We start from the raw sequence: 26,768 nt of genomic DNA, 5'->3' as shown, positions 1-26,768 counted from the left end.
TGGGCAGATGAAATATAAAGACATGGTTCTATGCAAACAACGAAACCAACAACATTAAACTGATTGTGGAATCCGATCTCCTGGATTATTGCAACAATCAGTGAAAGCCCCTTTTTCCTCATTTGAAACTGAAGAAGATAAAACAAAATTACTCTCAAAATTTGAAGGAGAAAGATTGTGATGGATATGAGCTTAAGCTCCCAATGAGCCAATTAAACCTCCAACATTGTAACATATATGCAAGTTTGAGAGGCTCTTGACACATGAAAAAGAAGATCTACTCAATAGTAGTTGCGAAAGTTGAAACAGATCTAATCTCTTTCACATGTTAGCTGGACGTAATTACACAGAATGCAATAATAATCCTATTAGAAAAAGTAACAATTTGCAGTGTGACATAGTAGTAATAGTACCCTCTTTATGTTACAATGATAGAGAAAGGGATGGATGATACTGTGGCAGGCCTTGGTATTATTATGTCTCACCACGCTCATGCCAACACAAAAGCATGGCGATGCAGCGGCGAAGAATGTAGAATTTGGCACGCTGCTTCTTGACCAAGTGACTGCACTTTTGGCCAAAAGACTTGCAAGGGTCACAAGTTTCTTGTTGTTGTTGCTGCTGCTGCTGCAGCTGAATATTTTGGCTTGTGTTGCTTTCCTTCACTGCCATGAATGATTTTCTTCTGGCAAGTAGTGTACTGATCCTGATTTGGCACCATAAAGCAGTAAATATAGTGGTGGAAACATGGTAGCTACGGCTTCCACTAGGTATTTATATAGCAGAGTAGACATCTATTTGGGCAGGATAGGAAGCTAGTAATTCTGGGTCTTCTAGATCAAGTATGGACTGTTACTATTACAAAACCACCAGTTGTCAGAAGCATATGAAAATAGAATGGGCCAAGGTTGCTACATATTTTACCCTCCTCCAATCTCAACATTTTTATTATTGTTTGGGAGGGACCTATAAGGATAAAGCTAAAAGGAGCAGAAATTAACTAGGTGATTATTCTCCTGCATAAGTTTTTGAAGTATTTTTTATTCTATGTAAATTTTAGATATGATACAAAACAAGAATGTGATGTTAAAAATTGGAAAGTAATAATAATAAGAAGAATAAGTACTAACACACTTGCCTACTGGGAAGGATACAACTACTGGTCCAGGCTATGTGTATGCCTCATATATGCAATAAGACAGACAGAGCTAGCGGAAACGACCCATCTATAGTGCCTATGAGGACCCTAAGGATTGTTTTTTGTTCTTAAAATCTTGTGAATGTAAGCATAATAGAGGTTATCTTTTCTTCTTGTTTCAATGTTGTTTGTGGAAATTGTGACATGAAATTTCCTTCATCAAGGATACATATGTAATGTCCGGGTCATTGCTCACACTTGCTACATCATGTCTAAGGCGTGCACTACTATTCACATTTTGGCATTTCCAGATTCCTTTCTTTTTCTTCTACTAACTTCTACTGCCAAGAGAACATAAAGTGAAAAGGGTGCAAGTTTGACGTTTGATGAACTTAATTATAGCTTCATTTGGGTCACCATGTTCCTTTTCGTGCCTGCAGTGTACCCTTAAAATGATATCATAAAGCAAAATTTGAAGGGATTGGTGAATGTTGACAGCTTTGTAGCTATACTTGAATCATCCGATTTACTATTTTTGCTAAAGAGATTATGAGATTGGACTTAGACAATAAAGTTAGATGCAGAAGTTGAGAGGTTAACATTTAATTAAGCAGAGGTCCACTTCACCGGACCTATCTTGTGTTAAGCCTATCTTGGATCACTTTTTTGTGTTGGAAGATACCTTTTTCTATGAGAAGTCTTCATCTAACGTAATCTAACTCAATTAAACTTTATGATCACCGTCACCCTTTCAAAAAGATTTATACATTTCCGTTTTAAGGATGTAAAATAAGTCCTAGTTCTGGAGAAAGATACAAGAAAATAAACCAAGTAGTGCTATTTGCAAGGCCACTTCTACATTTCCTTGCACATGCATAATTTTGTCGTTTAAGTGTCTCTAATGTGTCACTCACATGTCCTATATCATATCAAATTAATCCCTTTGTTTTGAAATAAAAGAAATATCACATATTTTTCAACAAAAAAGTAAACTTTCTAAAGCATGTGTGTGGTTCTGATTAATTCAAGTACATATATGTCAATGACTCAAAATTAGTCTTATTAAAATCAACTTTTCCAGGCTCTAAATCAATCAGGCCCTTAATAATTAATTCGTGTTGATCTGCATGTGCTGATAAAAAAAAATATGATTTATCAGTAACTGGCAAATTGCTTTTATAAAAAGAAAATACTGTTTTTCTGAAGCTTGTTTTTTTAATGACAGTAACAAAATTTAAACTTAAAATCAGATAAACTGCCTAACCCCACCACCACAAGAAGTGGCGTGTAAAAAGCTGGTTAGTATAACGTTGGATTGAAAAGATATGCAACCACATCCCTTCTCCCACAAATTTGCAAGAGGAAACTTAACTGGTACCAAATATTTGAACAAATTTCTATACAAATACTTCTAAAAGATAAAAAAAAATGAATTTTTTTTTTTTTTTGTATAAACTAAACTTGTCTCTTTTGTGTTAAGTTATAAATAAATATTTTAAAAGAATTAATTCAAAAAACTTTTAAAAATCAGCATGCATATAAACTAATCTTAATTTATGAAAATGTTAAATTAAATTATTTTTTTCTTTGAAAATCCTTTCGGAAGAAATTTGTAGTAGACTCTTAACGATTAATTGATTTGCATAAATGAATTTGATGACACATATCGATTATCTAAATTATTTTACTCATAACTTATATTGAAATGTTTTATATGCTACAACTTATATTGGTCAGTATGAGCTCCCTCTCCTGTGTAAGATAACTTAGTTCGTTCCAGTGCAATATAGATACCTCTTCATTTATAAGCAAATATAAAAATTCAGTGAGATTCCACCAATATACTATAGCAGTTTAAATCAAAATATGTTTTTTTTTTCATTCGCATTGATTTGGCTTCTCAATTTTTACAAACTGCACAAGCTTTTTTCTTCATCCCCAAATAGTTACCCGGTTCATCCTGAATTAGCACGGTCTCGGCTTTCTCTTCAAAAGCTTGATCTAGTCATTGCTTTTGAACTTGGCCAGAAAAAATTGTCACAGAGAAGTAAGATGAAGTGCCATAATCTTGGTGTCTACTTGTCTATATAAGCAAGTCTATGTATGAGTCAAGTCCTTGACTTTCAAGACAGTCCTTGAGCTTGGACAATGCTCGGCTCTCCAACTGTCGGACCCTTTCCTTGGTCAAACCAAACACCTTGCCAATATCTGACAACGTTTTTTCCTTGCCATCCTCAATACCAAATCTTAGCCTGAGTATGCTCTTTTCTTTAGGGCTTAACATATTTAGGAGGTTGTGCACATGCCTCCTCATTAGCTGTTTTGAAACACACACATCTGGGATCTCAATTGCCGAGTCTGCAGTAATCTCCTGCAATCGTAATAAAATTGGGATCAATTTAGAACATTCATATTATTATGTTGCTCAAGAATGGAAGAGGGCCTATTCTGACCATACCCAACCCTCCAAAATTAGGAGACCAGCCTAACAGAAATTTACACCAAAGCAGTACGACAATACTTAATTCAATGCGGGAAAGGATTGCAGGACACTAGCACACAAGCTCAAATCAAATATAGGGAACACATGAAAAAGATTGTGTAATATTCCCAACCATGGCCAAAAATTACTAGCCACTTCAATCAATACTAGGGAATTTTAGACTGTCAGTGGTCTCTATGAGTCAACAAAGAAAGCATATAGCGGGGATTAACTTTAATATGCGACCAAATAGAGTTTAGTGACTTAGAGTCTAGTCACTATTTCCGATGTACTCTCTCCATTCTTAAATATAATACATTTTTTTTTTATTTTTGTCCCTTTCTACAAGACATATTTCACATTGTCCTTTACATTAATGAATTCTTTTACAAAAATATTCTTCACTATTTTAGTACATAAATAATAATGTCATTGTCTCTCTCTCTCTCCAATGAATATTAGAGAAATAAGAGTTTTTTTTTTAAAATTAAAACTTCACTACTATTATTCTATATCCATACGTTAACTATTTAAGGGTAGTTGGATAAAAATTACAATTACAAACAAATTTAATGTTACTAACTAAATTAACCAACTTTTTTTTAATATGTTAATCAGTTAGAAGTACCTCATATTTAGGGACGGATGGTTATTTAGTTGGGGATGATTGTGGTTTCTAGAATGTCGTGTTCAGTCCGAGGATCAACCTCAAAACAAACCAAATTTCACAGTTCACGACAAAAACCATAATTCATTGGTATTCCAAATTCTACTAATAAATATATAATGCACATATGGCATTATATGAGAAACATATTTAAGATAATGCATGAAGTCATTACATTATTGTTGGAGTGAGACCTACGATTTCCTTAGCACCACAATAAAACCCTTCCTTTAGCTTCTGCTGCTGAGTCATTTCCATCACACTCAACAGAATGCAATAACTATGCAAGTTTGAAATTGTGCACACAATCAGTTACATTTTCATTTTGATTTTCTTTGCAGTTTGATTTCTGCCAATTTGTTTATACAGTTATCAGCATAGGCAAAAGACTTGATACATTGCCAATTTAAAATGGGAAGCTTAATAAGCATCAGCTGTTCTAAAGAATCATCATAACAATGTAGAACTTTTCTTTTAACTGTTTTTAAATTTTAGATCTAATAAATCATATCACAGTGGAGAAAAACAAATTTACTTAATGCCCTACCTGGAAAGTTGTCTCTTGGTCCGCCCACACACTTTGCTGCATGGAAATTGGATTTCTTGAAGTAAATAGTAAATTTTCCAACTTGTCTACTGTAATTCCCACCCTTCTTGCTAATTCTTCTTTGGATGGGTGAATGTTTCCCTCCTGAATGAATGATTTCTTTGCTTCTAGGACCTTGCCCAAAAGTCTATATAAATTCTCCTGATCAAACAATCATTCCATGTTGCATAAATAGAATTGTTGCTTGTTATACAGATGATATATTATTAAAGAGTCAATGCATGCAAAAGTAACAGTATTTTGTTATTAGTCAACATGCAACAATTTCAATAATAACAACGCTACAGGAGTTAGGTTAAATTTGGCTAACTAGATTATAAAGAAATATGCAAATTGTTTTTACCGGCACACGGATTGTCCTGGAATGTAGAAATATTGCCCTCCTTATTGAATGCCTTATCCACCAGTATGCGTAAGTACCAAACCGGCAACCACCTCCAGGTTTAAACTTGTCAATGCTCTTCAAAAGACCCGTACTTCCCTCCTATAATATCATCAGGAAAGGAATGTCAAGATGTAGTGGCTAATTATGTATTAAGGTAATGATTGCAACATTTCTCAAAAGAAATAATAGATATCCTTTTAGCCAAATCAAATTTTACCCATTTGCAGCTCGAACTTTAACCAAATATTTATTTATGGTATTTCTGTTCAATATAATGCCGAACCATACATGCCAAACTAAGTATTAAGAATTAACAATAACTTCACAACAGTTAAGAAATAAAAGCTTTGGTAGTGGGGAATGTGAAGACTTTTAATTCCTTGGAGGCTACCTGTAATAAGTCCTGAAGGTTGAGACCACGTCCCTGATAATATTTAGCAATGTGAACTACCATGCGCATATTGGCATGAAACAGTTTTTCTTTGCTTCTGTTAGCACAATGAAGTTGTGTCTGCAGGGCACAACAACTAAGGCCCAATACATCAGCCCATTCAGCTAAAGTTGGTTCCCGCCTTATCTGAGATTGAAGCCTGATCTTTACTTCTTCCAATCTTGATAAATCCTGTTATACATTCCACGTTATGGCTAAAGATCCACCATAGAACATACCATGGATTTAAAAAAGATATGGAGTTTCGAGTGACACCTGAAGCTGAGTAATCAATTGAGACTCTTCTTCACGGGTCAAAAGTTGCCTTGATTCAGGATCCGACAAGAACATGCGCAGGGGGTCGTTTTGATCAAATCCTTCATTTAATTTCTTTTCTAAACGTAACTTTCTCTGTACATAAGATTTTCTTTCAAGGAAACTTTCTTCATCAAGAAGCTTTGACTTTGATGTTTTTCTCTGTTTAGATCGTCTTTCTATAATCCGTGTTGACCTCACAATTTTATTCCTTTTTAGTGAATCGACACCCAAACTTGTGGAGGCCAAACTGAATGGCATACTTTAGGCATTATTCTCAAAAGGATATTATCCTATAAACAGAATAAACAAATTAAGGATGTCAACGACCACGAGAAAGATAGAACTAACCCAAAAGAAAGTGGATCAACATCATCGTCATCAACTTCAACTGATGAGGCTGCTTGCTTTGAGGCTGACAAAGCTTGCTGAGCAAGAGAAACCGCATTTCTTGGCAGACCATCTGCAGGCCTCTCTGAATCATTATCAACAGGCTGAAGAGTCAAAGAAGCAGCAATTCCTCTAGTTGGATAACAAGTCAATCTGCAATAGACCACCATACATGCACACTTTAAGGAGACAACCTTGGATAGCAAAGACTTAGCAATTACAACAGATGAAATTAACATGAGGTTGCAATTCAATTTATCTTACAAGTTCTGTAAATGAGAACGGAGATGCAACTGGTGAACAAAATCATGCACTAACGGATCAGGATTGCCTGTGTTACTTTTTTCTTGAACTGAGGTCATATCCATCTGCCTTGTATTTAATGTTGCCTTCAATAAAAACAAATGGGTGATGAATTAATTGTTAACATGTGCGAAAAAAGGGATCATTACATCCAACAAAACTAAAAGCCACTCTAAGAAGACAAGTAAGACTATGATGCACATAAATTATACTTGCATTTAGATATGATACATATCCATTAAGGCGATACTATAATTCCAAAAATATACAGAATTCGATGTGTAAGATACATGTATATGCACAAAAATTCATAAAACATAATAAATATATAATAGCAACCCAACAAATCCAAACTAAGAACATACTAGTTGGATGATATTGAAAACAAAATAAAACTTGTTAGTGAAAATTCCAGGTTGACTAGAGGTATAACCAAGTTACAATATATAAGCGTATGAACCTCCTTACAAGCCTATTTTGTGAGAATGAGTTAGGCTTAATGTTTACTTTTTAAGACTTAGAAGTCATAAATCATTCCTACTGTTTACAAGTAGAAATAGTATGATTTGTTGAGATCATCAACAAAGAGAAAGTTTTCATTTTATACTCAACAAGGGGCAATGCTTTCATGTTTCTATATAATAAACGCTTCTATGTCTTATATGTGGCTATTTAGATCTTCTTAACTTTCTTTCAAGGCTTGGATACTTCAGGAATCGATGATATAACCAACAATATTGATATTAGATAAATACCGTATGTGGATGTCTAAAGCATATGAAGTGTTAGCATTTTATAAAACACTCTTATTATTAGTCTGTTTATATAAATTTCTCTACAAGAATTATTAGGAGAAGAAAATAAGAAAAAATGAAAAAAGAATCTCAAGTTAAAATTAATTTATACATAGTCAATTTCTAAAATTCTTTTATGTTAATTCTCTAAAAAGTTCATTTTTAACTTGTACACTAGTTTATTTTAGCTTATAAAGAAACTTTTTTCATTTCTTATTTTCTTCTATAAACAGATAAACAAGCCCAAGAATGAAGAAATTGGTATATATAAAAAAATTGAACCTCCTTATTATTCACGTGCAGTAGGGGCCTATACTCCTCACGCTGTTCTTGTAAGAGGACAGAGGTAGGAAAATGCCGAGCTGTAGAACTAGAAGACCAGGATGCAACTGCTGGAGCAGCTTGTTCATGAAGCATCATAACTGCACACAGTTTTCAACTAAATGAAATTTCACAAAACGGCAGAACGAGAAAATTATCTTAGCAGGCATAAATCCTCTAAAACCCTCAATTTAAACCATCTCAAGAAACAGCTTGCGGGGAAAAATTTTGAAAAACACAGGCATTTGTGAATTGAATATCTTAGGGACACAAAATCATTCAATTTTCAATTACGATATGTAAAATTTAATAAAATAAAATGAATGGAGCAGTTGAAATAAGGTTACCTGAAGGCGAAGAAGATGAAGGAAACGGTGGAGAGGAAGAGAACATGGTTTTAGATACACTCAACTACTTTCTTCTCTTCTCCGTTTGTATGAACTGTGTCTCCAATTTCCAGTTTCTATGGAGGAATTGCAATTGCAATAGATAATGTTAACATAGTTAAAATATCTCTAAGCCCCTTTTTCTTTTCTAGTTTTCTGCTCTGTTGCTCCTGCTGCTGCTATTGTTATTATTCCTAACCTCAAGTTTCGGTGTGGGGCAATCTCGCGAAGGAAATTTTTTAAGCCCAATTTTTCATGGCGATTTCTTCCTACACCCCATATTTTTAAATTTTTAAAAAATATTGATTTTATATTCTACAATTTATAATAAAAAGTTGTATTACATTTTGGAATACAAATTCTTCTATGGAATTAATTTTTAAAAAATAAAATGAATACTCAAAGTTAAACTTCGCTTATGAAACTTTTGTAAACAAGTTTTAAAATATTTAATTTACATATACATTTCACGTATTATTTTCCATCTACTTAATTTATAACTTACTTTAGCATGCGATATTAAGTGCTTCAACAACAACAAAAATATCGATTTTATAAAATTAAATTAAAAAATATATATTTTCACTTCATGGTATTAAATCTATTTAAAGTTGTTGAGTCTATAACTATAAATAAAAGCAAACAAAAATATCGATTTTATAAAATTAAATTAAAAAATATATATTTTCACTTCATGGTATTAAATCTATTTAAAGTTGTTGAGTCTATAACTATAAATAAAAGCAAACTTCATTTTATGAATCTCGATTTTGATTTTATAAGATTGAGTTTTCTTAATTTCAACTCTTAATTACTAAGAATGTATTTAGAAAAATTATCCCAAGCTTTTCAAAGTTGATTTTAAAATGATTTTTTAAAATAATTAATTTATTTGAAAATCAACTTTGCAACGCAGGCCTAATGAAGAAGGAAACACTTATATAAAGCAACCATTACTTTAATGTATAATCCTTTACGTATAAAGTTTAGTTTCTTCCCCAAAGCATCCGAAATGTGAGTGGAATGCAACTGTGTCAGGTGAACAGATCCAAATCTATCAGTATAATTAATAAAAGAGGCAAATGAAATTAATTATAAAAAATAACCAGCTAAAATATGGGGATATAAATTCATTCCTGAACAAGGAAAATTGTACAGGTTCAAAATGGGTCAGCTAAGACTCTAATGCTTGCTGCCAAAGCTCCACCACCTTTTCTTCTTTCTAGACTCATTTGATGTTATATCTGGATCACCATGCAAAAATATACACAGGATTAGCCAACCAATAACCAATATTTTTGGCAAATAAATAAACATCCAAAAGGACCCTATAAAATTAAATTTTAATATGCAGTGTTCAAATCCTACAAACTATCAACACAGTGAATTTTTTAGAACATTTTTCATAGGTTATTTTTTCTGCTCCTAAAGAAAAAAAACTCTTATAAAGTGATATTAAGTCTATTTGATGAAAATTTCTCCATGAGCATTGTTAAAAGAGGAAAAAAAAAACAAAATTAAATCATTTTTTTCATAAACTAAAATTAACTTATTCAAAAGTTTAAATATAGTATTTTGGAGAATATAATACACAATAGCTTTTATAAATTAGTCTATGTATGCACAAGTTAATTTTAGTTTTTAAAGAAGTTAATTGTATTTTTTCTTTTATAAGCGTTTGTTGAAAAGTTTCTTCAAACATGTCGTCATCAATATATACATACATACACGTGGAGGAGTATCCAACCTTAAATTTGATTAAGGTAGTCGGAGTAAATATTTTCAAACATTCAATGTACCAAGTATCTATTATAACAACTCCAATAAAGTGTTCAAATAATTTCAGAGCTTGTTTAAGAAATGCAAAATTTGAAAAATACCTCCTTGGGGATAAATCGAGTTGTAGTGTACCTCTGCCCAGAAACTCAGGAAAATCACTGCAACAAAACGGACAAATTACTCAAGTTGTCCATATGATGAAACTGAAACAACTATCTTAAAATAATTAATTCCCAAAGAAAAATGCAAAAACTATAATGACACACCACAAAAAATAATTATCACAACTCACGAGTAGGAAAAATTATTTGAACAATCATCTTTAAGATTTCCAACACAATAGAAAAATCAATATTTAAAAAGAAAAAAAAAAAGTAGTAGCAGAGGAAAAAACCAATCTCCACTTGACCTGATCAAGTAGAAAAATTGACAAGGACTGAAAATGATAAGATGAATCCTCTCCCCAGACTCATCATAAAGAAAACCAACCTCCTTTTGGGTTCTCAAAATGAGGAAGTATCTCTATGCAACAGGTGTCCTTGAAAGAAGTCATCACAAATATTCTCACACCATACTGAAGGGAAAAGAAAAAAGAAAATCAAATATATTAATACAAGTAAAAAGGCACATAATTTCATAGCCAATTCCAAATACTATTCTAAAATTTGCAATGACAATGTCTCCATAAACAAAATGTAATTCATGAAAAATTAAAAATGGAGAGAAGATTAACAAACTTTACCCATAAGAACATCCAACAAATGATTCATTTTATAAGCAGATACAGTTGCTAGGTTGTCCATAACCAAATTCAATCATCTACTTCTCAAGAAAAATTAAAAATGATGACTGTAACAAAATAATGGTAAAGCATAACCATCAATAAATTATTTCTATATGTTTGAGAAAACATTTTGTCTTTGAGCAGAGAATTGAATAATAACCAGAGCAGAGAAGAGGAGTAATACCGAATCTGCAGCTGCTTGGAGAGTAACATGATCACCCCATTCGCCATTCCTAGTTCCATTTATGATGAAAGCAAAAGGGAGTGTCAGTTAACAAAACAAAAACTACTCACTTGTTCGTGAGCGCATGCATGCACACATATAGAGAGAGATTATTACTTAGACATCTTGTCCAAATAATCATCATATTCCATGGGAACATATCCATCATAAATCTCTGGATTAGATTTAAGCTGGTTAAAAACACAACTGAAGTAAGAATCCGAGAATAATTGCACAAAATCGTTAGGAGATATTATAAGCCAGATAAGCATAAAAGAAAAAAAGAAAGAAAGCAACAAACCTGATTCACAACTTGTCGTCTCACAAACTTGTGGTGATCAGGTGCGTGATACAATTGATCAGACAGTGCTCGAAACTAGAGAGGAAGAATCATTAAAGAAATTACATGAAAACTACTCTAAATATTGTTAAGGCAGAAAAATATAAATTGTTGTTATGTTATTAGGAAAGTTTTGGAGGTAGGTTGAACAAGCAGTTATGTACAGAGCATAACTTATTGGGCTTTGCCTGCTTAAAATCTGAGGCTCTGTGCTTGCGAATTACTAAGGTAGAAATGAAAAATGAGGATGATTAAGAATAGAAGACCCAGAAACCTCCAAAAAATGACTTCAGAAATGGAAAACTAACCCGTCTTGAAAACTGATACTCAGAACAATGTCCTAATCACATAAAAATAATTTATATTTCTCAATAAGTACATTCTAAAACAAATGAAATCTACTCTGGCTAATGGATTCTCAGAACATTAGAATCGAATGAATATGAGACGTAACACACCTGACAATTACCGTCACCTTGTACTTTGTGCTCCACAAAGTCATATAACTGCAATCTGTTTGAAATTTTGACAGCTTAGTTTGGCATGTCAAAATTACATCAGATAAATAAATGTATGCAATCACTAATTGTTTAACCAGTAACTTATTTACAAATTTAAAAACAACAAAACAATATGAAATGAAGCCCGTATGTGAAAATAGCTAAAGCTTTAATGATAGAAAGAAGCAAAAGTGGCACATGACATGACAACAGAAAACAAAGAAAATAGTGAATACTCAGTTACACATTTTAGCAATTATATTAAGTTTTTGTGACTAATACCTATCCAGAAGCCTTTGATGATCTGAAGTTGCTTCGTCAATTGAAGGAATTTCACCATTAATTTTTGGAACATGCTAAACAAGAAAACGAAGGCATCTTAAGCACCGCATTCAAATACAAAAGTCTCACAACTGATCCAGAGAAATGAACTTTCTTAAAATCATACTACAAGTGAAAGGCAGTAGGTTGACAATGAAGGGATAAAATTCATCATTAAAAAAAAAAAAAGATACAACTTTTAAAACTGAGTGATTGTGATACGACATTGTTAGAAAACTAGATAAATTCAGCATCTATTTTGTTCTACTGAATAGACCACTCTATGGTAGATGACTTAACCCAGAAGTTGCTTCACTCATCAATTAGAATGAAAAATAGTGGACCAGAAAGAAAATCACTAGAAGTTGACAGAAGTATAACACGGTGAATGAGCTTCTTAGTACCTAAATGAGCATTAAAAGGCATAAATATATCTATTCATTGCTTCAATAGCTGATCCAAAAAGGAATCTACAGAAACAAAGGAGGCTTAACATACAGGAATCGGTATCATTTGACTCAATCTCCTCCCAACTTCATCATCAAGTGGATAATTGTCAGTTAGCTCTAATGAATATTCCTCTGTTTCACAAGGACTAGAACATGAACTAGAGGGTTCTCCATCACCAACTCCTTCTTGGGCATAATCATGATCTGCATCTGCAAAATATTTAATTGAATAACCAATACCCAGTAAAAAAAATTCAAATATACCCAAGAAAAATCAGTTTACATCTTTAATGATACCTCCTGAACAGTAGTTCATCATTGAAGAGTTATGCCAATCATATGCAGGCTGAGTCTCAGGAACATGGAACTGTTGTTCACCTTCCTGTAAATATCCTGAAGATTCAGCAATCTCTAGCTGTGAAAACTCTTCTTGAAGTGTACGGGCAATGATCTCATCATTCTCTACATGGTTACATTCATTATCATAATGGCTATGGAAGTAGTGTCCATTATAGATATCTCCAGTATCATGTTGAATTATGTGGCCATAGTATCCAGGACTATAAGCAGGGTCACCATCAAGGAGATTAAGACCCCACTGAAAAACATCTGAATGCTCATATAAAACCATCTCTAAACATTAATCATGACAAGGAACCAAAAGCCTTCTTCTGACAAAGTTGAATAGATTCCAAACCAGAAAGAACCCACCTATACAAATAAGCTTAGATAAAGAGATTGGAGAGTGACATATATAACAAATACAATCACATACAGCTAATTAGGAAGAAATCATAATATACGGAATACAATTATCACTACCAGAGCAGATACAACTTTTCAAAGTTTAACATTAAGGACCTAAATTGAAATGTGTAGATGCAAATTGAGGATGTAAATTCTCATATATAGGAGAAAGATAACCAGTAAAAAATGAACTGTAACTTGAAACTTGTCTTTTGGATTTATTCAATCCAATAACAGAACTGATCATATTTTAACATATACATTTTATCAAATAAACAAGCATACCCTATATCCGGTACACCATACATGAAAATTTAAAATTCAAAAATTTAATAGACATTAAAATCTCCCTCTACAACCTTTCATAGAAGTAGTGAAGAAAAAAGTTAAGCTAATCATGCAATAACCAAGAAACTATACAATATTCCCCTTATAAAAAAAAACCCAAGTGCAAGCTTTCTCCACGTTAAACTCCAATAGTAATATACAATCCCACAAGGACACCTTACCAGACATTGGTCAAAAAGAAGTTAACTAATTGGAAACGTTCATAAAAGTACTATAAAACTATATGTGATATTCGCTTTCAACTTTCAACTTTGAACACTACCCAATATCATTACATCATCAAACGGAAAGCTCGTCCACTTTGTTCTCCTTTTCAATTGAACGAATCAAAATGCGCCTCCTCCGAGGATCTTATGAGTCACAAATAAAAAATCACAGCACAAAAGTATAAACATCCTTCCATATTCTTCATTCATTATTGTGAGATCAAACGACTATTACCCTACACCTTGAGATTACAGCTTACACCAATCTAAAACCAAACAAGCCCAAGTATGTTCCAGGCCAAGTAATCCAATCCAATAACATGCAGAGAAGGAAACATTGAAAAATAGAGTAACTAGAAATTGAACAGCAGAATGGAAGTGAGTGATGAAAAAGAAGAGAGATAAGAAGTTCCCCACCTTCGATTCAGCGCCAACTGAATTGAGAAAGCGCAGAGAAGAAGAAAGGAAAAAGGGGTTGTTGAGGTGAAATCACTGTTCACATAGGGAAGGTACAATAGCAATAGATGAAGACGATGGATGCATTGAATTGAATGAATATTTATGATACGAAGAGGGAAAAATATATAGAAATTAATTAAATAAATAAAGGCGCACTTCAATTCACGCGTGACGCGCTTGTATACGAACACGTTCGTGTATTACTTAGGTTGTGTTTAATTGTACTACTGTTCCTATTTTTTTGTGTTTTTTGTTTTGATCACAACCATGATCCTCGATCCTGAAAATCTCCGAAGCTCATGCTCTTCGTGTGTCGGGGATCTTGGGGTAATTTTTGTACTAATGACCGTTGATTAAGGGGTGGGGTTGGGTTTGGATCTAATCTGAGACTGGAGAAAGAAAATGACGGTTCAGATCTGTTGCTCAGTGAAGAAGACAGAGAATCAACGTCACTGATTGGTGCAGCATTCTCGTAAATTTGTTTTTAAATAAATTAATAGACTTTTCATTTTCTTTTTCTTTTCTTTTATTTTCTTTTCTTTTCTTTTCCTTCTCTTCTAAAAAAGTTCAGTTTTCCCATTGGGATGCCCAAAATACCTATTCTTCGTAAAAACTAATCTCCAAAGAGAAAGTGAAAACATTTTATTCATAATATAATTAAATACACTAAATTTTACCCCAATGATTTCTTCATGTACATTTGTTTATTCACTAATGCTCCTAGTTTATTTTGTACATAAATAATTTATAGTATCTTTAGGAATTTTTGGGAGAAAAAAAAAAGGAGGGAATTGAGGAAGAGTTGCTTTCACTTGAAGCTTTTCAGCAAATTAAATTATTATTTTGAAATTGTTTGAGAATGAGGACCCAACAGCATATATTCAGTACGAGATGACGCACACACATTTTATCATAAATAAAAATAAAATAGAAAACGATGTTGACAGGAATATGACACCATTTTGTATTATAGTACATGAATTTATTTTAATTTCTGTGTACTAAAATTGTACCCATGGCCATTTTTCTTACCAAAATAACACCAGATGGTTAAGAGTGAGCAAGTCAGAGTCTGGTCAATAATGGCAATGGATCAGGATTTTAGAGAGTTTTATAACTTTTTCATATATTTAATCAAAAAAATTAAATGATATAAACAATAATTAAGATTCTTATATTTTTTAAAACAATTTATTTAACAGTATTTAATTAATATTTTTTTGTAGTTTATAAAAAGTTTCAATGAATTCTTTTTAAACATGGACGATTAAGTTTACATTAATTACTTTTATTAAGATGTATGACTATCATAATTATTCAAACAATTTCATTAAAATAATATTTGTTGTTGGTCAAACTTTTTTTTATCATAAAACATAACTTATTCTTTTTTAAAAATATAATATAAACATTTGCTTTGTCGTATTTAATAAATTTATTCAGTATTATTATTAGATAATAAAAGTCATAATATTTAACCTATTCTTCATATTCAATATTACGAATGATGATGCATAAAGGATGAGTATGCAAAGATATAATACTATGCATTTTTTTTAAAAAAATCCATTGTTTTTTTCCTTACTTAATGTTTTCTGAAAACTCAGTTTTTTACTCTTAAATTTTATGAATTTATAAAAAAAAAAAAAATCTTCTAAAACCTTATCACAAGGATTTCATTAGAATTCAAAACTATACACTATAACAAATAATGATGGTAGAGTTTAAAAAATAGCAACACAAAGAGTAAAAAATAGACTATACATGGGATCAGTGTGAGCTTGGTGTCCCAATAGAAATGGAAGTTAATGTTTTGGTGGCTATGCATTAGAGACGACCTCCAATGGAACACAAATTTACAAGATAGTGTTGGCTAAGCCTACATAAAAAAAATATTATTTAACTATAGCTTAGGTTTAAGGGACACTAAAATGGTTATAAAAATAAATAATTATTAAGAATTAAACTTTAAGTCTTTCCTACCACTTATATACTATGAGATGACTCTGTTATTATATTAAGAAGTGGACTTTTTAAACCTAACTCAATCTCATAAAACTAGCTTATAAGGTGAGGTTTACACTCACTTATATACTATGAAATGTCCTAATATCTAGTCCATGTAGGATCTCCAACAATAATTAAACTTAGAGTCACCATTGGAAATACTACGTTAGTTAAAGGTCTCAATTGTAAACACAATGTTTGATATTTATTTTTGTGTCCAACTTGACTAGACTTCACCCACCTTGCTAGTGACTTGCTAGTGACTTCTTTTTTGTAGCCTTCACTTTTTATTGGAAGCTAAAGGGAATTTTTCTTGATAATATCTTAAAAAATTTGGCATTAGAATTCAAAACTATAATATCTTAAATTTTTTGGCTCAATTATAACTTTCCTTCATCTAACATCTTAGAATTCAATTATAGTATTATCTATCAAAAATGTTTTAAAAATTAATATATATATATATATATTTAAATAGTCTATTAGGTGTACCGAAATAAATTTTCAATTAAAAATAAAAAAAATATGGGTTTGTTTTTAGAATCACATTTCCATTAAAAGAATAATCTACTTCAAATTAGTTGAAATAATATAATATCGTTAGAATAATCACTAAATCTAAATTATTGTATATTTTAAAATTCAGAATTTTAATATAACTTTATTTATAAAAAAAATCTCATTAAATTAAAAAATAAAATCATATTTAAATTATTTTTTATCTCAACAATTAAACTTACATAAGCAAGACTATTTAATCAAATATTTTATTTTACTAGTGATGATAAAGTTATATTAATTATATCTTTAGCAACATGCAAGGAATGGTCTCAATTTATAGTTTAATGTTAAACTTGTTTTCACTGTCAATCACTACACAACAACACAATAACAAAAGATAATAGTATACTTTTCCCGTTGCTACTCAACTTTTTAAGAATTAGTCAGACAGAAAATATTAATTACTACAATTTAACTATTGCAATTATTAACTTTATGGATTTATATAAAACATTCAAGACGAAAATAATTAATGAAAAATAAGGAAGGAGTAATAAAGATGAGAATAAACATAAAATAAATATTTCTTTTAAATTTCAATCTCATATGTTTCTTAAATAAATATTTAGATTAAAAAATTATGAATTAAAGAAATAAGTGTTGAAGAGAGTCTTGCTTCTTTAAACTTATTAAGGTCTGCATTGGCGGCAGAATACCATGCAACAAGTAACATCACATTAATTTTCCATTAATTTCTTTTAAGCTTTTGGTCACGTTAAGGTTAAATAATAAAAAAGTATATTAATTTTCTTATAAAAGAAATAAAGATCTAACACGATTGTGAATATTTACATATTTAATATTTTTCTTACAATTCAGACTACTAGACTACTCAGTATCTTGACATTATAGATATTATTCTATATATTCGATGTTTATATAAGGGAGCAATCTTATTGAAAAAAAAAATCATTACAATGATTTCTAGATCTAAAAAATTAATCTCTTCGTTATTATAATTTGTATACTTCATAGCAACTTTCTTATAAATATTTCGTGTAACTTTACAAAATTCATAAAATAAACAGGAAATTCAATTTCTTATAAAAGAACTTACAAAATATAAAATATTTATAGTATTAAATAAGTATATTCTCTATAAAAATGTGTATTTTATTTTTTAAAACTAAGTAAAAGTAGTGGTTATTTTATTTTTACAATAATAGTATTGGAAGATTATTTCAATGATATTTTGCTATGCTTTTTCTCATCACCATTTACAGAGCCATAAAGAGATCAACCAAAATATACAACAAATACTAAATGTTAAGATCTAACTTAGAATGCTGATAAAAAAAAAAATATATCTAACTTAGAATATTTAGAGTTTAAAAATTAGAATTTAGGGTTTATAATTTAGAATGTTAAATTAAAGTAAAATACTTAGAGTTCTATCACATAAATATAATTTGATCATAAGTTATTCTTAATAAGTAAACAAATCTTAGTTAAAAATATTTGTTCTACTCATGTCCTTCTCAATCTCCTCTTTTTCTTTCTTGTTGCTTTTATTTTTGAAACATATCAAAAGTCAGTGCATGCATCTTAAAATTTTAACTTCAAATTTGGTGTTGAATTTAATTCAAAGTATTGGATTGGTATTGAAACTTATAACTTATAAGAGACACTTCTTAAAACACATCCACGAAAGAATCACATATGCAATGACGACTGCAAATTATATGTTTGAATCCAACCCAATTACATTTGGGTTTAATCAAATTTGATCATTATGTTTCAAATAAAATGAAATTAAAAAATTAAAATTTATTAAATAGCTTTTTACATTTGTATTTAAGTTCAGTTGTTTTTATCTTTGCTTTAAAGTTCCATTTGGATTAAATAATTTTTTTTCTTTATTATTCTAGTTTGAAGTTCGAAATTTCATCAGAGTTTTATTCTTAAAACAATAATCGAATGAAAAAAAATATAAATTATCTTTTACTCTTGCTATGTATAATTAGAAATATATATTATAAAATATTACAATCTGATGTGAGATATTTAATATTAATGATTTTATAAATAATTTTTTATTTAAATTGCCTCAATTTCATTTGTTATGGATGTATGTATATTTTGTTGAGAGCCTTAAAATAAAATTTGATTTTTTGTGAGTTTTAATTACTCATATTAATCATTCACATGGTATCTTCAACAGATCTAAACTATGTGGAAGAAGCATCCATGCATTTTATGCATGTAGGACCCTGCAAAAGTTGTAGAGAACTCCCATGGAATTAGTAGAAGCACAATATCTCGATAAAGATTTGTTTAAAAGTGTAGCTAGAGTTTACAACCATTTTCTCTAGAGTGGTTACTTTCCAACAATTATGATTTCTGTAAAAAGTAGAACAGATAGAAGCAGCAATGTGCCTACACTGTCTTCCATGGAAACCTATAGTCTCTCATGAGATTCATAATCAATTTCCTCAATTGCCTTGACAAGACATAAGCAACACCTTTTATAATTCACAAGTTGCATATGCTCGCACATGGCAGATTTATACACATCTCACATTTTGTCACAACATCGCATTCTAAAATATGCATGCCTTCTTCACCAATCATGCCAAGAATCCACGCCCATTAGTTTAATCACTTCTTCTTTATCGAGTCTCGACTGAGGAATTAAGTATGAAGTTCAAAGTTTAGTATTAAATGGAGATCAACCATATACAGAAAAATATAAGAATAAAAATCTACAAACTTAATTATTTAAGATTTTGGATTATAGGTAATATAGAAGTTATTTTTAAAATCATTTCTCACATAAAAATATATTCTAACAGTGAATTAATAGTAATATGAAAATGATTGAAATTGATCATTTGCATGCAAGATTATTATTAGCTTTTTTCAAAGATTGATAGTTTTTTTAAAAATTCATTGTTGTTTTGATAGTAAAATGATGTTCACAATAACTACTTCTAATGGATTGATGAAGTGAAACTTCAAATTGAATCAATTCCACATACAAAATGACTAATTTCAATCATCTTCATACTACAAACATCTTCATGATCTAAAATTTGAACCAAAAACGAATTTTGTGTTATAATACATAAACAAAAAACATATGAATTTCTTTTCACAGATAAGCCAAATGTTTGTGGATTCCCCCAGTTACTAATGGCTGGATGTTGCTATGGACTCTAGTTTTAAGCCACGCTACCCTTGGCTGAGACATTATTACATGATGATTTGATAATAATATGAAAAACTTACAGACAAATCACCATATACAAAATAAACTCAAGTAATATTCATTCGTGCATTTTTTAAGAGCACACAACATATCTCATATCAGTTCAACCAAAGAAACTCGAGGATAAGGTGATTTCCAAGTAGGAATTAATTTCCTGGCTTTTGATCTTTAAGCAAGAATCATTCATGCATTTTGTGCATTTGATGCAGACCATGCAGAACTTCCAGGGACCTCTACAGTAAAATTACAAGATGCGCTAAAGAATAATTTAAAACTATAGCTAAACTATTTTACATCCTCAGAAACCTGCCGTCTCTCCTTAAATTCATAGATCATCGCAGAAAACTTCCTCAGTAACTTGACAAAGAAAGAAACACTATGGTACTTGGTAAGTAGTATGTGATGGCAGATTTATACACATCCTATTAGAGAGAAGTTGCACACGTTGTTTGTGACAGCATGGCTGGAGAAATCATGAAGAAATTTTGCTCAGGCTTCATGGCTTTGAATTACAATAATCAACATGTTCTTAGAAGCTTTGGTCTCCACATCCTAACAAACCAATTACTTTCTCCAGGCTTCTGATCCATGGTCCGTTTCTTGTTATTTGTTTCAGTCTCCTGGGAAGTTTCCACTCTTGCCACACTCCTCAAGGGCAATGGTGGACTAGAACGGGATGAAGAATATTCTACCATCCCATTCACCATTTCCAATACCTCACTCATCTTTGGGCGATTCTTTGGATTTTTTACCAAGCATCGGTTTGCTATCATAGAAAGTCTATGGGCTGATTTGAATATTTGTTTCTTATCAAGTCTTGGGTCTAATATTAGTTGAAATTTCTTCCCATCTGATAAGTATGGTCTTATCCATTCCAAGAGCTTCTGCTCACCCCTGGGGCGATTTCGATCTAAAGGGCGCCTACCGGTGATAAGTTCATAAAGGAAGACACCGTAGCTCCACACATCATTCTTTGATGTTAGACGTCCAGTTTGAATATATTCCGGAGATGCATATCCCATTGTTCCCACAACCTGACAAGCATAGACAGCCATATGAACACAAGTAATGGAGTCATTGGATTCCAGTTTTTTATGGTTGGGTGCTGTTGAGCAATATGCTACACACTTGAACAACAAAAGGGGTGACTAAACCATCTACATGCCCATGTTGAAATAACAGTGATAAAATGAAAGCTGAACTTAGATTGAGTATTATATTATGGTTGTTAGAGTATCCATTATTCTCTATTATCATTTTTGTTTTCTGTTTTATTTAGTTGCAAAATAGTCAGTAGTTGGCTTCTTGACTATGTGCTATTGTTAGTTAACTGTAATCTATCAATTATAGTTAGTAGCTTTCTTGTACAGATATAAATAGCTTTTGTTCACCTTAATAAGGTAGGGTTAATAAAGCTTCTCCTTTCTTTATCTGTTATATTAGAGTCTATCCGAAAGGATTACTTGCCATGTTATATACATATGAAGTCCAACAGTATCTGACATGAGGAAGTGTATTGGGAAAAACCTAAATTTCATATCAAAATATGGTATATATGTGGAGCTAATTTTCACCTCACAGACTGATTATGTAGGGTTGAGTTAGGTCTAAATCACTTTATAAGAATAGTCAAGAAATGAACTCAATTTTTTACACACATTAGCTTCTATAGATGGTTATCAGAAGACACCAAGAAAATTTCTTAAGATTATCAGAACTGAATCAAGATTCATTCTATTATACTTCACATTTGACACAATCTTTATTCAGCCCCATTAGATCTACAGACGACTAGAGATTTCCCTCTAGTCTAAAGTTGAATTTCTCAACTTTCTCAGGTAAATAATCAGTAAAAGAGATTAATGGTAATACCAGTCTTCATATATGTTAGCAAAAATCTATTTACAAAATCATAGATTAATAATGATACACAGCCATACCGCGGTTGAGACATGAGTCAGTCCATCTGATGGTCCCAGCCTTGCCAACCCAAAGTCTGACAGCTTTGCATTCCATTGTTCATCCAAAAGGATATTTGAAGATTTGAAATCTCTGAAAATTATCTACATTATGCGTACACAGATAGCATAGCATTAATTAACTGCACCGAGATATGAATGGTAAATAAATTAAACATGACATTGATCAAAGGATTCAAATTAACTCCTCTTCTTTTTTAGCTAAATTACACTTCTCTCTCATAAGATATGCTTAAATTACACTGCCTTCCCCAAGAGATTAATATATCTTATGCTCTAGTCTATTTTAACATGAACAAACCTCTTACAACTAGTTTGCCTATCTTTGTGAACCTTAGGGGACGTCTGGTAGAAAGAAAAATTTTAGTTTCCCAGAATTCTGAAATTGGGAAACTATATTTTCCATGTTTGGTTTACCTTTTAAAAAAATAACATCCTCACAAAAACATTCTTATGAAAGAAGGTGGGAATCTAACTTTTCTGAATTAAATACAACTTTTAATGAGAAAAACACCATGTTAGCCTTGTTAAATCATTTAACATGGTAATAAATTAAAGATTTTAGTAAATTTCTAGAAACCTTGTATGAATATTTCTTTCTATATTTTTTAATAACCAAATAGAATTTAGTCATTCATGAGTATTATAATTCCTAGGATTCATGATTATCACATATGAAAAAATGTATCTGATATCAAACAGTCTCTTAGCTTAGTAGGTAGACTCAAGAATGCTAGAAGACGAAATAAAGGTTTTAAGTTCCAAGACATTAACAAGGGTGTTTAAAAAACATCATTTAAAGTCCTAAAATCTGTGTAAAATTAATGACAGCATGCTTCATAAGAGAGACTCTGAGAGGAAAGTATAATGTTAGCATATTTTCGGTGAGGAGAATAATTCACCTTTTTTCTTTCGGGATGCTGCCATCTGGGTTATATAAATGTGCAGCGAAAGATTTGTAGAAAAGGCTTATTAAATTGAATAGGAATTTATGAAACTTGTGCCACAAACCAATACCTGAAAATCCATTTCTTCATGCAGGTATGTTAATCCACGAGCTGCATCTCGAGCTATTTTCAATCTCCTACTCCATGAAAGAGGAGCCTCTGATCGGTGGGATAAATGGTGTTCCACACTTCTGTTTGGCATGTATTCATAAATCAGAAGCCGCTGGATTCCTCTTTCATCATCTTCTGCACAATAACCCACTAGTTTCACAAGATTCGGATGCTCAACAACGCCCAGGACATTCACTTCTGTCACCCATTCCCTGTGCCCCTACAAGCCAAAAGTAGAGTACCAAATATTAAAACGGAGGAAACAATTCATATCTTCAGTAGCAACCAGAGCATCTCAGTGTGTTTGGGAACCCACATCAAATTCACATCCAACAGAGAAGCCACTCTTCATGGCTTCAATAGTTAACATTAAATTTGTGCATCGGATGTATGCAATGCAAAAATCAAACATCCATTTACTTGATAACAGATATCTTCCAGCCTCAACTAGGGGTAACAAACTGTAAGAATTTGAAGGTTTTCACCCAAGAAAATTTAAAGTATGCCATGGAAACATACAGTAACATTATTCAAACCTCAGACCAAGTCAACATGAAGCAACTAACTTGACAATTACTAATCATTCAGGTTTCATAATATACTAGGGGTTACAAAACAATCCAGTTATCATCCATCTTATCCATCCTAAATATATCTATCTAATCCTTCCATTATAAAAATGGATCAAAATGGATTGATGAAATTTTATATCCGACCCATTATAATCCAAAATAAAATTTATCTAATCCATCTAGTTTGCTACTCCTTGTAATATATACATTATATCTTTCCTTGTGATATTAGAAAGCATAGAGCATACAGACTAGTGCATGACAATGCCTTTACTAAGGGCATCTCCAATGCAAGGATCATAGGCTTAAGACATGAGTTTTATAAGACACCACAATGGAGTACATTGATGTGACATGAAATTCAAGACTATGGATCATAAGAATAAAAAAATGGGTTTTAAGTTTTGGAAAAATAAATCATGGGTCTTCTGCATAGAGGCAAAATTGCAAGAAGATTTAAAAATGATAGGAACCCACATAAAAATAAATGAGACATCATAGATGGCCCTTACATTGGAGAGGACCTGAGATAAAAACAGAAGCCAAACTCTTACCTGCATTCCCCTTTTACTAAGCTGTTTAATTGCAACTTCACTTTTTCCAGAGGGGACCTCCACACTTTTAATCAATCCCAGGTAGACACACCCAAATCCGCCCTCTCCAATCTTAACAGAGCGACTGAAATTCCTTGTGGCTGATTTCAGTTCAGAAACAGTAAAAACTCTGAGGTTGCTGGGCCTCTGGGACAAACTGGGCATTGCATTCCTCCTGAGGGATTCTGTGCTGCCACTGTCTGAAGCTTCTAGAGAATTTAACTCGGAACCAGATCTTCTAATATCAGCACACGTGGAATTCTCTGACGGGCCCGATGTTGACCTAAAGCCTTTGGGCTCATCTTTCTTCTCTCCATAGGAGAATGTAAAACACTTCATGGCTGCTGACTGACTGCAATTTCATTTTCAGAAGAGAAAAGTAATGTTGAGATTTTGATATTCATTTAGAAGCAACACCACATCTAAAGTAAAGACATATATGTGATGAAAAATCCTCAAATTGAATTCAGAAAAAAAAAAAAAAAACCCACTTCCATCAAATAACCATATCATCAAACACCTTCCAAAGCACCATTGTCAGCATAATCCCCCCTGTCATCAACATCTCCAATTTCATATAACCCAAATATAAATGTTTTCAATCAATGTTCCATATTTCTTTTACCCCGAACAAAAGTTAAACGAGTCAGACGGATTCAGAGAACCAATTTGCCCATCCATTTCAAAAGAAACTAAGTTTTGCTTTCGGGAAATACAAAAGAATTCAATTTTTTGTCTTTGGGGCATATAAATCTCCATACTTTCAGAAATACTAACAGAAACCATCAATCCGTACCAAATAAGTCCATTTTTAAAACTACAAAAGGTTAAAAATTGGCAATAGAAACAAAATTTTGTTTTTGGGAAATAAGATTAAGAGTAGAAAGTATCCAAATTGGTCATCCATATTACAATCTGAAAGTTTTGAAGCCCAGTATCGTTTGAACCGTATTAAAAGATATGGAATAAGTTGCATGCACCCTTTACTTATACAAAAGGAAGAACGAGAAAAGGAGAGATTTTGGGCGTGAAACTCACCTCTGGTTGATGCAAAAGGAAAGTTTTGATCTAACAGAAGTGAGATGTTGGCAGTCCCTTTTGGGTCAAGATTCTGAAGAGGACCAGCACCATTTCATTTGCCTCCAAAAGTGGGGACTTCTGAGACTGAAGATAGAAAGAAGGAGTAAAAGAGAAGTTTTCCACACGGCAGCAGCTGATGGCTCGGTCACCTTAGTTTACCAAACAAAGTGTAGCCTAATAAAGTCGTAATAAACATTCAAAGCTTCATTGAGATGAAAAAAAGGAGTGTGAAAAGGGTGCTGTTTTGGATTTGACCATAAGAACAAGTATTCCTACTGTAGATGTTCGTGTCTTTAACAAGAGACTCTTAAATTTAAGATACTAAATCTTAAAATTATGAGCTTTAAAATTATAAAAATTTACACTGAAAAAAATTCTTAAAAATAATGGTGTAAAGTAAAATAAAACAGAGGCTACTGTAACACTCTTTTATGATACTCATAGTAGTGCCGTAAGAGACTGAACAAGATGCTTGTGTCGTCATCATCAAACTCAAAAGTCCCTGTTGTCACACCTTGATACGTGTATTTGGAATATAACAAAAGTTTAAGTTAAATTATTTAACATAATTTTCTAACACTATTTATAAAAGTATAAGTAGAATGCATTAAATAAAGTGTGGAAATCACATCAACTTCAGATAATTCATAAATATTCCGGTCCATATAATTCTTTTATACTCATCGAATGAACAGTGGATGCAGAAATGAATATAGGCAAAATTTGGAGGAAAAGTGAGATAATTTATCTAAAACCAGATAAGAAAAAAAATAGTAAACATGGAAGAAACAGAGGCTGGTGTTTTCCGTAGTTGACTAAAAAGGTAGAATATAATAAAAAGGATTATAGATGAAAAGTCAAGAGATAGTAATAAAGAAACAAATGCACATCTCATTCCATTGCCATATTCATGTCACGGTTAACCTTCCACGCTTCTTCCTTTCATGTTAGAGTCTTTAGTATTTGACTGCACTGTTGACAGAGTCATCCACTTAATTATTAGTAATTAAATAATTATTTAAACTTTAATTTTATATATTTATACTTTTGTTAAAATTTATGTTTTACTGTACAACTTATTTATATTAATATTTTGTTTGGATTGTATTTTTAAGATCAAATTTTTATTTTATTTTATATTTTAAAGATTTATTTTAAAATATTTAATTTTAAATTTACAAAAAAATAAAAATAACAATTAATACTAGTTAGTAAAGAAAACTCACGAGTATTTTTTTGAACAGGTATTAAGTGAGTAATAAGACAAACTTTTTAAATACAAGTAATGAATACCTACTATCTATGTTAATTGGATATAAATTTTAGAAATATTATT

At 31.5% G+C, this 26,768-nt stretch overlaps 4 protein-coding genes across 7 annotated transcripts; all 4 read right to left on the bottom strand.

The window, feature by feature from the left end:
• Positions 1–915, bottom strand: LOC137814465 (small polypeptide DEVIL 16). Its single transcript, XM_068617231.1, has one exon. It carries the CDS (start codon positions 670–672, stop codon positions 475–477), a length of 198 nt encoding a protein of 65 aa, XP_068473332.1. The 5' UTR covers positions 673–915; the 3' UTR covers positions 1–474.
• Positions 916–2,912: 1,997 nt separating this feature from the next.
• Positions 2,913–8,504, bottom strand: LOC137814466 (RNA polymerase sigma factor sigF, chloroplastic-like). 4 transcript variants are annotated; one of them, XM_068617234.1, is made up of 10 exons: positions 8,180–8,430; positions 7,794–7,933; positions 6,679–6,803; positions 6,376–6,567; positions 5,986–6,286; positions 5,671–5,901; positions 5,238–5,378; positions 4,835–5,035; positions 4,463–4,567; positions 2,913–3,509 (listed from the first exon to the last, which is right to left on the bottom strand). In XM_068617234.1, exons 1-9 carry the CDS (start codon positions 8,223–8,225, stop codon positions 4,493–4,495), a joined length of 1,452 nt encoding a protein of 483 aa, XP_068473335.1. In that variant the 5' UTR covers positions 8,226–8,430; the 3' UTR covers positions 2,913–3,509; positions 4,463–4,492. The 4 variants fall into 4 exon arrangements, with proteins under 4 accessions (XP_068473335.1, XP_068473336.1, XP_068473334.1 ...); XM_068617235.1 differs by having other exon boundaries at positions 5,986–6,274; XM_068617233.1 differs by lacking the exon at positions 4,463–4,567 and having other exon boundaries at positions 5,986–6,274; positions 8,180–8,504.
• Positions 8,505–9,155: 651 nt separating this feature from the next.
• On the bottom strand, positions 9,156–14,641 carry LOC137814467 (OVARIAN TUMOR DOMAIN-containing deubiquitinating enzyme 12-like). The gene is made up of 11 exons (XM_068617236.1): positions 14,333–14,641; positions 12,912–13,325; positions 12,664–12,824; positions 12,127–12,200; positions 11,803–11,857; positions 11,306–11,380; positions 11,122–11,195; positions 10,966–11,014; positions 10,487–10,571; positions 10,099–10,155; positions 9,156–9,462 (listed from the first exon to the last, which is right to left on the bottom strand). The coding sequence occupies exons 2-11, from the start codon at positions 13,243–13,245 to the stop codon at positions 9,401–9,403; spliced, it is 1,026 nt and encodes a 341-aa protein (XP_068473337.1). The 5' UTR covers positions 13,246–13,325; positions 14,333–14,641; the 3' UTR covers positions 9,156–9,400.
• A 5,544-nt stretch (positions 14,642–20,185) lies between these two features.
• Positions 20,186–25,785, bottom strand: LOC137814464 (serine/threonine-protein kinase PCRK1-like). The gene is made up of 5 exons (XM_068617230.1): positions 25,391–25,785; positions 24,314–24,704; positions 23,147–23,407; positions 22,091–22,213; positions 20,186–21,184 (listed from the first exon to the last, which is right to left on the bottom strand). The coding sequence occupies exons 2-5, from the start codon at positions 24,689–24,691 to the stop codon at positions 20,669–20,671; spliced, it is 1,278 nt and encodes a 425-aa protein (XP_068473331.1). The 5' UTR covers positions 24,692–24,704; positions 25,391–25,785; the 3' UTR covers positions 20,186–20,668.
• Between the last annotated feature and the right edge of the window lie 983 nt (positions 25,786–26,768).

Source organism: Phaseolus vulgaris, chromosome 1 (genome assembly GCF_000499845.2).
Source record: "Phaseolus vulgaris cultivar G19833 chromosome 1, P. vulgaris v2.0, whole genome shotgun sequence".
Classification (NCBI taxonomy): domain Eukaryota; kingdom Viridiplantae; phylum Streptophyta; class Magnoliopsida; order Fabales; family Fabaceae; genus Phaseolus; species Phaseolus vulgaris.
Note: the sequence above shows the minus strand (reverse complement) of the source record. Positions and strands in the feature narration are given on the sequence as shown.

Excerpts from the sequence above, each read along its gene's own strand:
- LOC137814465 (XM_068617231.1), bottom strand. The coding sequence starts at position 672 with ATGGCAGTGAAGGAAAGCAACACAAGCCAAAATATTCAGCTGCAGCAG.
- LOC137814466 (XM_068617232.1), bottom strand. The coding sequence starts at position 8,225 with ATGTTCTCTTCCTCTCCACCGTTTCCTTCATCTTCTTCGCCTTCAG. Across the intron at positions 5,902-5,985 it reads AATTGATTACTCAGCTTCAG|GATTTATCAAGATTGGAAGA; the intron begins GTGTCACTCGAA and ends AATGTATAACAG. Across the intron at positions 5,379-5,670 it reads ACCTTCAGGACTTATTACAG|GAGGGAAGTACGGGTCTTTT; the intron begins GTAGCCTCCAAG and ends ATGATATTATAG.
- LOC137814467 (XM_068617236.1), bottom strand. The coding sequence starts at position 13,245 with ATGGTTTTATATGAGCATTCAGATGTTTTTCAGTGGGGTCTTAATCTC. Across the intron at positions 12,825-12,911 it reads GATGAACTACTGTTCAGGAG|ATGCAGATCATGATTATGCC; the intron begins GTATCATTAAAG and ends AATATTTTGCAG. Across the intron at positions 11,196-11,305 it reads GACGACAAGTTGTGAATCAG|CTTAAATCTAATCCAGAGAT; the intron begins GTTTGTTGCTTT and ends GTTTTTAACCAG.
- LOC137814464 (XM_068617230.1), bottom strand. The coding sequence starts at position 24,691 with ATGAAGTGTTTTACATTCTCCTATGGAGAGAAGAAAGATGAGCCCAAA. Across the intron at positions 22,214-23,146 it reads ATGAAGAAATGGATTTTCAG|ATAATTTTCAGAGATTTCAA; the intron begins GTATTGGTTTGT and ends CGCATAATGTAG. Across the intron at positions 21,185-22,090 it reads TGACTCATGTCTCAACCGCG|GTTGTGGGAACAATGGGATA; the intron begins GTATGGCTGTGT and ends TATGCTTGTCAG.